This window comes from Clytia hemisphaerica, unplaced genomic scaffold (assembly GCF_902728285.1).
Source record: "Clytia hemisphaerica strain Z4C2 unplaced genomic scaffold, Clytia hemisphaerica genome assembly, whole genome shotgun sequence".
In the NCBI taxonomy this organism is placed as follows: Eukaryota; Metazoa; Cnidaria; class Hydrozoa; order Leptothecata; family Clytiidae; genus Clytia; species Clytia hemisphaerica.
In genome coordinates, this window is record NW_027104370.1 from 512,323 (window position 1) to 526,852 (window position 14,530).

At 33.6% G+C, this 14,530-nt stretch overlaps 3 protein-coding genes across 6 annotated transcripts in view; 2 read left to right on the plus strand and 1 right to left on the minus strand.

The window, feature by feature from the left end:
- The window catches only part of LOC136818438 (uveal autoantigen with coiled-coil domains and ankyrin repeats protein-like), a 221,249-nt gene that overhangs the window by 162,058 nt on the left and 44,661 nt on the right, over positions 1–14,530 (minus strand). The window lies entirely within an intron of this gene.
- Positions 1–14,530, plus strand: part of LOC136818504 (6-phosphofructo-2-kinase/fructose-2,6-bisphosphatase-like) — a 58,829-nt gene that overhangs the window by 39,889 nt on the left and 4,410 nt on the right. For all 3 annotated transcript variants that reach the window (XM_067074848.1, XM_067074846.1, XM_067074847.1), the window contains exons 11-12: positions 12,841–12,894; positions 13,774–13,869. In XM_067074848.1, coding sequence (XP_066930949.1) covers positions 12,841–12,894; positions 13,774–13,869 — 150 coding nt within the window. The remainder of the gene's footprint in view (positions 1–12,840; positions 12,895–13,773; positions 13,870–14,530) is intronic.
- On the plus strand, positions 494–7,057 carry LOC136818509 (uncharacterized). Its single transcript, XM_067074852.1, has one exon. The coding sequence runs from the start codon at positions 1,473–1,475 to the stop codon at positions 6,846–6,848; it is 5,376 nt and encodes a 1,791-aa protein (XP_066930953.1). The 5' UTR covers positions 494–1,472; the 3' UTR covers positions 6,849–7,057.

Sequence of the window (14,530 nt, forward strand, 5' to 3'; positions counted from 1 at the left end):
ATAGCCGAAACCCGGCATAAAACAGGTTTTCGTCATTTTCTCAAGCTATATACTTGACGGATTTCACGATTTTTTGCACAATTAAGTTTCAGCGTTAACAGTTTGTCAGAGCCAGATTTCCAGGCTATGCGTTTTTTAGCCTAGCTTATCAAAAGGTTCATGAATAGATTTTTGGTTGCTTCTCCATCCAAAAAATTACTACAGACAGAACCATTTCCGCGCGCTTTTTACTTAGTAGATATATTTTTTCTTTTAGGTTGGTATTATTAAGCGTGGTTTTCATCTGGCGATAAGAACGAGATAACCACAGTGCGCATGATAAAATGCCATAGGATGTTTTCTTATCGCCAGTGAAAATATCTAATTTTTTTGTTATCGCATTTTTCTTATCGCTTTTTTTGAAAACAAAAATGTGAGTAGATTTCCCTCTCTTTTTTCTAACATTTTGTTGAAATTGATGATATTGTAGTTGTCAATCATGAAACTTAACACACAGTTCAATAAAAAGAGAGAAGAGAGATTGTAGTGAGGACCGTTCGTAGTTTTTCTATCGTGAAAGGGGAAAATGCGATTTGATATCATGCGCACTGTGGTTATCTCGTTCTTATCGCCAGATGAAAACCACGCTTTACATAATTGAATGAATGAATAGGTTTCTCGCGTTTTTAGCTTTACAATGCAAAGTCATCAATAATTCATTGTGTTCATATTTTTTTCTTAGTGTTCTTCACCGCAGTGTTAATTTCTCTCTCTCTTCTCTCTTTCTTTATCTTTCACGCACTCTCTGTCTCTATAAAAAGATGCATGAAAAATAAATTCTGCGATGAAGAGTTTAAAGAAAAATAAATACACCAGTAAAATATTTTGTCTAGCACAAACGTAATGGGATAATATGCACTCTTATAAAAAAGCATTTGTGTGTCGAAAGATTGAAAATTGTTAGCTGTAGGGTGGGTGGTAGCTGAATGTTCGAGTAATAATATTCGTTTCAATGTTACTATTTTTATACAAAACCTATAAATTAACCGATGTCCGAGAATGTACTTTGGAAGTATTTTGTGAAATTCTTACTCTGGAGCTGCACTTAAACATATTTTTAATGATACTTCTCTTTATCTTTAGAAAAATAAGCAATAGAAATACGAAATAAAATAAAAGAAGAAGCCAATTTGATGAAATCCAACAAATACATTTTATCAAGCAATCACTTTGAAAACCCCTGATAGCTGAACTCAAGTTGCAGACACACTGAAGATTCAGTTGAAAGAAGTATTGGAAGTAGCAGCTAAGAAGAACGAAGAAATAGTAAAAGAAGAACTTATTTTATTAGGAAAATTTTGTAAAATACTTATAGAAAAAAAAGTAATAAAAGAGGCATAAAAAAAGAAGGCCGAGAAAAAGAAAATAAAAAATATAAGAAAATATAAAACAAAAAAAAAAAAAAAAAAAATAAACAAAACAAAAAAAAAAAAATGCCCACCAAAAGAGCTGATATCAGCCAAAGTCCCCTGAGGCACGACTATAAACGCCACTACGAAAGTCCACTGAGGCACGACTATAAACGCCACTCGAACTTACAATACTTGCAATGCCAATATACAAATAACGAACCCCTTGCTTACGATACAAGTTTTTTGCTAATCACTCGGCTTATTGTAGATGGAGATGTAGAATTAAATCCAGGGCCAATTAACAATGCAATTAAATCTCCAAGAGGAAGACCAAAAAAGAAAACGTTTTTTCGAGGAACCCCAAATAAGATACATAATAATGCTGTAAATTTCATCAGAGTAAACAAACCATTAGGATTGAAAAATCTAGGTCAAAATGTATGTTTCTTCAATTCAGTTATCCAATCGTTATACACTATTGATACCTTCCGTGAATTTGTTAAAACTCTTGATACCAATGACTCCAGTATTTTAGCAATCAAAGACTTATTTTCTACAATAGAAAGCTCTGAATCACCCATAGAAACGTACGAATTCATAAAGTCTATAGAACTTCCAGGCTACGATTATACACAGCGAGAACAATTTGATGCTCAAGAGTGTGTAAATTCTATTTTGAACCATGTGTATCAAGTTCATTTAAATGAAATTCCTGAAGAAAGTTCATTTCGAGTGTCATTTTTGGAATCAGTTTTATGTCAAAGATGCAATAATCCTTCTGAACGGACAGAATACTATAATATGTGTCGGATTCAATTTCCTAGTCCTTTTAGTCCTGATAATTCGATGAAGAAATTGATTGAGAAATTAACTAATGATCCTTACGGCGAACTTATTGAAGACTACGTATGCTCAAATTGCCCAATAAGAACAAATGCCACAAAAAGTAGAACCCTATTTAATGTTTCTCATGCCTTGATCATTCAACTTGTAATTTTTTGCTATGATCAAACCACCGGACGCTTGAAGAAATTAGTTCCAAATTTAAATATTGAAACAGAAATAGAAAACGTTCTTCTCGGGACACTTGAATTGCAAGCAATTGTTTATCATCACGGTAATACACCTGATAGTGGTCATTATACATCTGTTGTAAAATATAACGAACAATGGTATTCAGTAAATGATGATCATGTTACCGTTATTAAAGGTGATGAGTTTAACTGCAAAATTAGTGATAAAATAGTTCCATACGTATTGATTTACAAGAAATGCAATCGAGAAATTGATTCTTTGCCTCTGAACTCCGATAATAACATTCGTGACCAAACCTCTAGTGAAGTTGAAACCGACAAAGATAAACCTAAAGAGATAAATACAAATGGCAATTCGAATACCATTGATTTTTCTATTGATCAATCATCAAATATTCAACCAGAAAAAATGATGAAAAATGCCCTCCTCAAAGAATTAGAAAATCAAGAACGTAAAGTCACGACATCTAAAAACAAGCTAGAGTCCGATATTATTAGGTCTACTCCTTTCAAAAGGAAGCGAAGTTTCACAACTGTGTCAAAAAAGACTGCAATGAAAAAAGCCAGGTATAATCTCGATGATGTCAAAAAAGAGCTTTTTAAAGACACTGATAGAAAACGAAAGAAAGATATGAGGGATAACCAAGACGAATTTGAGAAAGAAAATGTTCGTAAATCTGATAAACTAAAAAAGGAAAGTTGGAGGAAAAATCTAGACGAATCAGACAAAGCAAAAGTTCGAAGATCTGACCAATTAAAAAAGAAAAATTTAAGAAAAAATCTAAACGAATCAGACAAAGCAAAAGAACGAAAATCTGCTTCAAAAAGAATGGAAATTTTAAGAAAGAATCTAGACGAATCAGACAAAGTAAAAGTTCGAAGGTCTGACCAATTAAGAAAGGAGAATTTAAGAACAAATCTAGATGAATCAGACAAAGCAAAAGAACGAAAATCTGCTTCAAAAAGAATGGAAATATTAAGAAAAAATCTAGACGAATCAGACAAAGCAAAAGTTCGAAGATCTGACCAATTAAAAAAGAAAAATTTAAGAAAAAATTTAGACGAATCAGACAAAGCAAAAGTTCGCGAAAAAGATAAAATGAGGAAAGAAACTCATCGGCTTCTAAATAAATCCGAAAGGAAAAAAGAGTTTGATAAATTACAAGGTAAAAGTATGGTTGACCCATCGATCACCCTAACTAAAGCATTTGAAATCGTTGAGCAAGATTTTGAGTGTGCTATAAAGGAAGGCCCAACAAATAAATGTCATATTTGCATAAAATGGGAGTATAAAGGAAACGGTAAAAGATTTCTCCACAAAGAATATGAAAATTTGACCATGTTTGAATTGTGTGATGTGTGTAATACTGATTGCGATTCTGAAGAAATTTACTGGATTTGCAACTCATGTGATAAAGCCATAAAAAAAGAGCAACTCCCTGTACAAGCACAAGCCAATAATCTCCATTTATCACCAAAACTTCCAGAGCTAGAGGAATTATGCCCAATAGAAATGATGCTAGTTTCCCAAATAATTCCGTTTATGTTCATTGTACCAAAGCATAAAGGAGGACAGCAAGGTTTAAAAGGACAGTGTGTAATGGTACCAGCAAATCTTGACAAAATTCAGAAGGTTTTACCAAGAGTTTGCAATGACGAATTTTTGATTTCACTTGCTCTAAAACGACGTCTTTCTGATAAAAGTTCAGTCAACAAACAAAACATACGACCAGCTTTTGTAACAAAAGCATTGCAAAAATTAGTTGAAGTCAATAAATTTTATGAAAATGTTTCACCAAATTCTAGATGGGAGGATGAAAGTTTACGATCAGACCCAGAATTATGGTCACTTTTAACTGATAAGAATGCTCAACCTCCGGAAGATGAAAGCGATAGTGATGATAACATTGAAGGAAATGATCACAATCTTGAAAGACAAATGAAAAATAGTAACTCCTCTCAACCAACTTTGTTATATGATATTGATGGTGCAACGATTTCTTCAGATAACGCTATCGATATTGCTCACCAACAATCTACTACTGATATAACATCTGATCAAGTCGTCAATATTGCTCCCTGTGAAAATGAAATACCAGTATCATTTTATTCAGAACCTGATTGGGAAGCTCTTGCATATCCAGCCCACTATCCTGATGCAAAAAATCATTTTAACTCCCCGAGAGATAAGAACATTACCCCATCAAAATATATTCATACTCGATTGAAATCCTCAGATGATCGATTCGCTTCAGATCCACAATATATTTTTAGTTCGTTGCATTGGATTGAAAGCTCGAATGTTGCTAGTGCAATTAGTTTCTCACAACAAAAGCATTTTCAAAGTGATATATCAGCAGGTAGATTAATGAATCCTGATAACGTTAGGCAAATGATATCGGATGATCAAATTTTTCAAAATTCTTTCAAAAATATAAGAGGAACTCCACAGTGGTGTCATAACATGATGCTAGATGTTTTAGCAAAATGTCGAGTTTACGGACCAAGCACATATTTTCTTACGTGGACTGCAGCATTATTCAAATGGACTAATATTATCAAAGTAGTTGCTACACAATACGGAGAAAATCTAAGTGATGAAGATGTAAATAGGATGGACTGGAGTCAAAAAGTTCAATATTTTAAAAGAAACCCCGTGACAGTTGCCAGACAAATTGACCATGTTTTTAATAAGGTTTTCCCGAAAATGCTCATGAATGGTATGCATCCAATAGGACAAATTTTAAATTATGATGATCGCAGAGAATTCCAACACCGATCAGGTCTAGAACATGTCCATGCTCAAATTCATATTAAAGATGCCCCTGTAATTGACGAAAATGACAGTAGCAAAGACAATCAAGTTATTGATTTTATCGACAGATACATTACATGCTCATTACCAGACAAAGAGGAATATCCAAAACTTTACAAATTGGTGAATACTGTACAAAAACATCATCATACAACAACCTGTAGAAAGAAAAGTGGATCAAGATGTAGATTTAAAGCTCCATGGCCACCATGTGAAGAAACCCAAATCATTCGAGGAAAACAAATCGACAAAAACGATTATAGAGCAAGTAAAAAAATCTTGGATAAAGTTCTTGATGAAATAAATAATTGCAATAGTGACCTGCAAGATGTTACCCTTGATGATTTGTTGCGATCATGTGATCTTTCAAGAGAGGAATATTTCACTGCTTTAAACATGGTTCAAAAGAAACTAACAGTGCTCTATAAAAGAAGTCCAAATGAAACTAATATCGGTCCATACAATACTGTCATGATTAGTATCTTACAATCCAACATGAATATTCAGTATGTAACAAACATGTATGCAGTGTTAGCTTATATTACTTCTTACATGTGCAAGCCAGAAAGAAATATGAGTGAACTCATGAAAAAGGCACACAAAGAAGCATCCGGAAAAGATGTAAAAGATAAATTACGTGCTGTTGGCAATGTCTTTCTAACTAAACGTGAAGTATCGACTCATGAAGCTATCAAGCGAACGCTGTCTTTAAAAATGAGAACTTCTAATATCAATGTAGAATTTGTTATAACAGGCCCAAAAGAAAAACGTACGCGAATTCTGAAAAGTCCATCTGAACTAGCAAAACTTGATCCAGATTCCAAAAATGTTTACAAAAACAGTATGTTCGACAAGTATCAGAATCGTCCTAACAAATTAAAAGATATGTGCTTAGCAGACTTTGCTTCTATTTATACGTACCCAAAGAAAAAAGAAAATGAAGAAGAAATAGAAGAAGCAAACGAAACAGATGATGAAATAAATGAAACTCAAGAAATAGATGACAATGCTCCAAAAACTATTACATTGAAAAACGGAATGGGAAAAATGAGAAAACGAAGTCGTCCATGCGTAATACGTTATCACAAGGTCAGCAAACTGAAAGAGAGGAACGAATATTTCATGGTACTCCTCCAATTATTCATGCCCTGGGAAAATGAAAATGACTTAAAAGGAAACTGTGATACCTTCGAAGAGAAATTCAATGAAGTCGAAGAGGAAATCAAACCAAATATTCTAAAGCATGATCCTTATTTTGGCAGAATCAATGACGTCGATTTAAATGATATACATGTCTATGACAGTTCTGATTCGGAAAGTAGTGACGACGAACAAGATGACGATTATCGAATTATTCATCCGGATTTGATTGATTTAGATTATGAAGATGATGCCCAGGATGCAACTAATGAAACCTCTTCAGTACCATTTACGACATCTGACCAAAATCCTACTATGTCTCTTGATAGATTCTACAACATGTGCTCCAACTTAAATGTAAAACAGCGAAACTTTTTCAATTTTGTCTTCAAATATGTACTGACTCTCAAATTTTCCGAAAAAAAATGCCATCAATTGAAAAACCAAATCCATTTAGACTTTTTTTAAGTGGCGGTGCAGGAGTTGGAAAAAGCTTCTTAATAAAGTGTTTGACTGAACAACTTAAAAAGATTCTGAAAGAACCAGGACAAAATATAGATAGAGAACCATCTGTTTTTGTGACAGCATCAACCGGTAAAGCGGCAGCAAATGTTGACGGTACTACTTTGCATTCAGCTTTCGTGTTACCAATTTATGATGAAGGAAGAGGAATAATGCAAAAAACGAGATTTAAACTGGAAATGCCTTACATGAATTGAGGTTGAAATTCAAATATTTAAAGGTTTTATTGATTGATGAGATTTCAATGATTGGAAAAAGGAGTTTTGACGATCTAAATAGACGATTACAAGAAATTAAACAAATCAAAGAACCATTTGGCGAGGTTGCATTGTTATTGATCGGTGATTTCTTTCAATTACCACCTATTAAACAAAACTCAATATACAAGACAAAACTTGACTATGCTTGGGAAGAATTCAAACTTTATGAACTGGACGAAATTGTGAGACAAAGTGGAGATTCAGAATTTGCTGCATTACTTAACAGGCTTCGAGAAGGAAATCATACGCAAGCTGATATTGAAAAAATTCAGTCATTCGAACATACTGATACAACTGAATGGCCTGAGAACTTCATGAAAATGTACATCACAAACAACTTGAAAGACCAACAAAATGAAAAGAGCTTAAAATCTTTACAGGATTGGGATAATAAACGCACTTCAATAGCTAAGGATGAATCAAGACAAAAAGTAACTTTGAATAAATATGTTCCGATTAACAAAACTGCAGGACTTCCAAAAGAATTAATATTATGTGTTGGTGCTAGGGTTATGCTTACAATTAACAAAGATGTAGAGGATAAATTGATCAACGGATCTACCGGAATAGTGAAACATATCCAAGGCTTAAGAGATAACAAACCATGTGGCGTTATTTATGTTCAATTTGACAACCCTTTATCAGGAAATAAATTGAAAAATGCAAGATTGAAAGGAGAATTGAAAAACGTGTGTTCCCGTTCAACCAGAAGTAAAACATTCAAAACATCGAAAAATATTTATGTGACAAGAAAGCAATTTCCATTAATCGTTGCTTTTGCTACAACAATACATAAAGCACAAGGTAGCACATTAGAATATGCCAGTGGAGATCTAGATCAAACGACTAGAAGCGGAAAAGGATTAGCACCAGTTGGACCAGGATTACTTTATACACTTCTGTCTCGCGCAACATCGAGTGACAAGATTCATCTGCTAAATTTCATTCCCGAAAGGCACATTGTTGTAAATTCAGAAGCAAAGAAAGAAATGGAAGAAATGAGGACAAACAAAGTGTTATCAATAGTACATCCACTTGAGGAAATGAATAGTAAAAATTTGTGTCTGTACAATATTAGATCGTGGAATTTACATATCAATCATTTTCTTTCAAATGACTTGCATACATCTAGATGTTATTTATTATGTTTCACAGAGACTGGTAATAACGCTAGAGGAAACATTGAGGATAGTGAAAAACTACGACATTGGAAAACGATTCATCAGAGAACTGCCCATGGCTTAGCAATCAGTTACGATACAAATCAAGTAAATGTGATAAAAGAACTGAACACTGTTAGTGAATTAGAATTACTTCCACTTTTGGTGAGCATAAATGACAAACATTATTTGATTGTTTTGATATATAGACCTCCAACGAGCTCTGTTCCTTGATTTGCACAATCTCTTCAAATTGAGCTTGATAATCTACGGGGACAGATTAATGCAGAAAATTACTCAACCATTGTTCTTGGTGATTTCAATTTACCTGACAACAAAGAAATCGTCAATGAAGCATTACCACCAAATATCTTTCATCAAAGATGCGAGCATCCAACACATATTGATGGAAATATTTTAGATCTTATTTTTGACGATCATCGCGAAACTCCAGCTCAATGGATGCCATCACCATACAGTGATCATTTTTTTATTTTCATTGACATCTGACTTTCGAAGATTAGAATTTATATTTCTTAAATGATATCCATTTTGACAAATAGAATTTTAAATGAAATTAAAATGGATCTTCTGCTTTTCAATTTATGTAAATAATTTTTTATGCAATGTACCATAAAACTTTTAAATATGTAGATACTGTAAATAAATATTGTATATAATGTGAATATACAATGTAAATATTAAAATTATTATTTTCACAATTAGTATCTTACAATCCAACGGAATATCAGTTATGAACAAAATATGCAGTGTTAGCTATATTACTTCTTACATGTGTAAGCCAGAAAGAAATATGAGTGAACTCATGAAAAAAAGGCACAAAGAAGCATCCGGAAAAGATGTAAAAGATAAATTACGTGCTGTTGGCAATGTCTTTCTAACTAAACGTGAAGTATCGACTCATGAAGCTATCAAGCGAACGCGTGTTTGAAAAATGAGAACTTTAAGATTAATAGAATTTGTTATAACAGGCCCAAAAGAAAGAAAAACGTGCGCGAATGCTGAAAAGTCCATCTGAACTAGCAAAACTTGATCCAGATTCCAAAAATGTTTTACAAAAAAGTATGTTCGACAAGTATCAGAATCGTCCTAACAAATTAAAAGATATGGTTAGCAGACTTTGCTTATTTAGACGTACCCAAAGAAAAAAAGAAAAGAAGAAGAAATAGAAGAAGCAAACGAAACAGATGATGAAATAAAAGAACTCAAGAAATAATGACAATGCTCCAAAAACTATTACATGAAAAACGGAATGGGAAAAATGAGAAAACGAAGTCGTCCATGCGTAATACGTTATCACAAGGTCAGCAAACTGAAAGAGAGGAACGAATATTTCATGGTTACTCCTCCAATTATTCATGCCTGGGAAAATGAAAATGACTTAAAAGGAAACTGTGATACCTTCGAAGAGGAAATTCAATGAAGTCGAAGAAAATAAATCAAAACCAAAATATCTAAAAAGCATGATCCTTATTTTTGGCAGAATCAATGACGTCGATTTAAAATGATATACATGTCTATGACAGTCTGATTCGGAAAGTAGTGACGACAACAAGATGACGATTTATCGAATTCATCCGGATTTGATTGATTTATTGAAGAGATGCCCAGGATGCAAACTGAACCCTCTTCAGTACCCTTACGACCATCTGACCAAAATCCTACTATTTCTCTTGATAGATTCTACAACATGTGCTCCAACTAAATGTAAAAACAGCGAAACTTTTTCAATTTTGTCTTCAAATATTACTGACTCTCAAAATTTTCCGAAAAAATGCCCATCAATTGAAAAAAACCAAATCCATTTAGATTTTTTTTTAGTGGCGGTGCAGGAGTTGGAAAAAGCTTCTTAATAAAAAGTGTTTGACTGAACAACTTAAAAGATTCTGAAAGAACCAGGACAAAATATATAGATCTGTTTTTGTGACAGCATCAACCGTAAAGCGGCAGCAAATGTTGACGGTACTACTTTGCATTCAGCTTTCGTGTTCCAACCAATTTAGGAATAATGCAAAAGGATAAAAAACGAGATTTAACTGGGAAATGCCTTACATGAATTGAGGTTGAAATTCAAATTTAAATTTTATTGATTGATGAGCTTTTCAATGATTGGAAAAAGGAGTTTTGACGATCTAAATAGACGATTACAAGAAATTCAAACAAATCAAAGAACCATTTGCGAGGTTGCATTGTTATTGATCGGTTGATTTCTTTCAATTACCACCTATTAAAAAAAACTCAATATACAAGACAAAACTTGACTATGCTTGGGAAGATTCAAAAAACTTTTATGAACTGGACGAAATTGTGAGACAAAGTGGAGATTCAGATTTGCTGCATTACTTAACAGGCTTCGAGAAGGAAATCATACGCAAGCTATATTGAAAAAAATTCAGTCATTCGAACATTACTGATACAACTGAATGGCCTGAGAACTCCATGAAAATGTACATCACAAACAACTTGAAAAAGACCAACAAAATGAAAAGAGCTTAAAAATCTTTACAGGATGGGTATAATAAACGCACTTCAATAGCTAAGGATGAATCAAGACAAAAAAGTAACTTTGAATAAATATGTCCGATTAACAAAACTGCAGGACTTCCAAAAGAATTAATATTATGTGTTGGTTGCTAGGGTTATGCTTACAATTAACAAAGATGTAGAGGATAAATTGATCAACGGATCTACCGGAATCGTGAAACCCTATCCAAGGCTTAAGAGATAACAAACCATGTTGGCGTTGTTTATTTATGTTCAATTTGACAACCCTTTTCAGGAAATAAATTGAAAAAATGCAAATGAAGAAAGGAGGAATTGAAAACGTGTGTTCCCGTTTCAACCAGAAGTAAAAACATTCAAACATCGAAAATATTTATGTGACAAGGAAAGCAATTTCCATTAATCGTTTGCTTTTGCTTACAACAATACATAAAGCAAAGCACAAGGTAGCACATTAGAATATGCCAGTGGAGATCTAGATCAAACGACTAGAAGCGGAAAAGGATTAGCACCAGTTGGACCAGGATTACTTTATACACTTCTGTCTCGCGCAACATCGAGTGACAAGATTCATCTGCTAAATTTCATTCCCGAAAGGCACATTGTTGTAAATTCAGAAAAAGCAACGAAAGAAATGGAAGAAATGAGGACAAACAAAGTGTTATCAATTAGTACATCCACTTGAGGAAATGATAGTAAACAATTGTTGTCTGTACAATATTAGATCGTGGAATTTACATATCAATCATTTTCTTTCAAATGACTTGCATACATCTAGATGTTATTTATTATGTTTCACAGAGACTGGTAATAACGCTAGAGGAAAACATTGAGGATTAGTGAAAAACTACGACATTGGAAAACGATTCATCAGAGAATGCCCAGGGCTTAGCAATCAGTTACGATACAAATCAAGTAAATGTGATATAAAAGAACTGAACACTGTTAGTGAATTAGAATTACTTCCACTTTTGGTGAGCTAAGACAACATTATTTGATTGTTTGATATATAGACTCCAACGAGCGCTCCTTTATTTGCACCATCTCTTCAAATTGAGCTTGATAATCTACGGGGACAGATTAATGCAGAAAATTACTCAACCATTGTTCTTGGTGATTTTCAATTTACCTGACAAAAAAGAAATCGTCAATGAAGCATTACCACACCATATCTTTTCATCAAAGATGCGAGCATCCAAACACATATGATTGGAAATATTTTAGATCTTATTTTGACGATCATCGCGAAACTCCAGCTCAAGGGATGCCATCACCATACAGTGATCATTTTTTTATTTCATTGACATCTGACTTTCGAAGATTAGAATTTATATTTCTTAAATGATATCCATTTTGCAAATAGAATTTAAATGAAATGAAATTAAAATGGCTCTTCTGCTTTCAATTATGGTAAATAATTTTTTTATGCAATGTACCATAAAACTTTTAAAATATGTAGATACTGTAAATAAATATGTATATAATGTGAATATACATGTGTAATATTAAATTATTATTTTCACTCCTCTCCCAACCCATTCTTCCCTCATCAACAATCGATGATGAGATATTTAGACTAATGCATTGATTGCATTAGTTCTATAACCTCTGACTGATTGTTGTTTATCTTTTCCTGTAATAACTAAATCATCAGGTATATATCTAATCAAATTTTGTATCCAGAAATCTTTGAAAATTTCTTCGTTTACAGACTATAGTCTGATTTTTCTTATTATTATTGCCTTTCTTCTGACGTTAATCATTAGGTAGGTCCATTCAGCATGTTGCTTGTTTTTTCCTTACAACCCTTTCCTCTCCCTTATCAACAATCAACGATGAAATTTTTGCGTTATGCATTTTTGCTAAACGCTATATTTTCTGACTGATTTTTTTCATTTTTCTCCTCGCATTGCTATTTAACTTTCATCATCAGGTAGGTCCATTTAGCATCTAGCTTGTTTAATATATACTGTTTTATGTTTTTTTTTTTCATAGTATCAACAAAAATTAAGTGACTTCATTAAAGAACAAAATATACCAGATCTCAAGGTAAACACCATATCTTTCTTACTTTTAATCCTTCCAGCATTTACTTTGATTTTTGGTTAGACGAACATTTTTAGGGGTGTAGGGGTTCGAGGTACTGCAAATTTCATCTAGGAATAATTAGTCTTTCAAAAGTAATTAAAAGCTTTCTTTCAGGAGGAGGCTACAAGGCCTAGGGGGTACTACTCTGTACCAGAGTATCTCACGTTTATCGCTTCGTAGTACACTATGTGCACATTGTCTGTTTGATGATAGATTTCCCGTACGGAGACCTGTGATGAAGTATGATTTATAAATAGAACTTCTCTTATCGTCTCCCCTCTCTGACCAACATTCCATCGCAGCGGTCGGTTTGAAAAATCTCAAATCAGAAAAGACAATGACAACAGACCCTCTACGGCAATGACTTTTGAAATTAGCATACTGGGTCTGTATACAGACAAAGGGGGTACTAGTGTTGGCGAATGCGGGGTATGTGTGGACCGGACCTCCCAATTCTTAGAAAGTGTAAAATTTTGGCGAAACAGTTACATGTTTTTTTTATAAGCATATAAAAATCCGAAAATAGGCTCAGAGATGCTTAGGTCGAAAGCTTAATAAGGCTGAAAAAATGCTTGAGGAATACTTATATTCTATAATACTTAATACTTTTTATAAAATGCTATACTACTATAATACTGCTTATATCCATACTACAAAGTAGTTTATACTTTTTTCATAGGCTCGAGGTAATGCTTAGCGTATGCTTAATTTTTCCCCATATCTGAGCCTAGATGTGCTTACAAGTGCAATGCTTATAAAAAAACATGTACCCTTATAGGGAGATCAAATCAGCGAAAAAAGTGGCTTCATTTCAAATTCTTTTCATTTCTCTATGTACAGGTTTGGACGAGTACGTTGAAGCGCACCATACAGACGGCCTCCGACGTACCTGCTATTAGCAAAGAGCAATGGCATGCTATCGATGAATTAGATGCGGTAAGAATGTTCTTACAGACATAGAGAGAGGTTTTTCAGATTTGACCAAGTTACATAATTTTTGCCAATATGCAACAATAAGGAAAAGCATCTTCAATTCGAAATTTGTCTCCACTAAGCTGACAAACCCAATTAACAGTTTTTTAAGATATTGCCGTCTTCTTATATTGGGCAATTTTCTAAACTCCCAAGGAGTTTCACTTCTCCTCCCCTGACAATAAGGTCTCCTGTTTATTGAAAGTTATTATTTTTCAAAAACCTCTCCACCGCTTGTTAGACATCTAAGAGTAAAGGCTTGGGGACACGAGAAGTTTTCTTCGCGTTGGGGCAATGCAACATGCTCCATCCCACCAACACAAGAATAAAAGTGTGTGAGTGTCCCACGGTTTCTTTCTTTGTTTCATGGGACAATAAGTGAGTGAAATACCCAAAAGACACGCTGATTTTGTCCCTGGGACAATGGAGCAAAATTGTTTTGGCTTACAGTTAGGATCGGGGAGAAACACAAATGTTATTAAAAAGTGTTCTCGATTACACTTTTATTGGTAGAAAAAAAAATGGGATGGAAACACGAGAAAGCGTTTCAGGTTGATGGATGGAGCATGTTGCATTGCACCAACGCGAAAAAAAACTTCTCGTGTCCCCAAGCCTTTACAGTTTT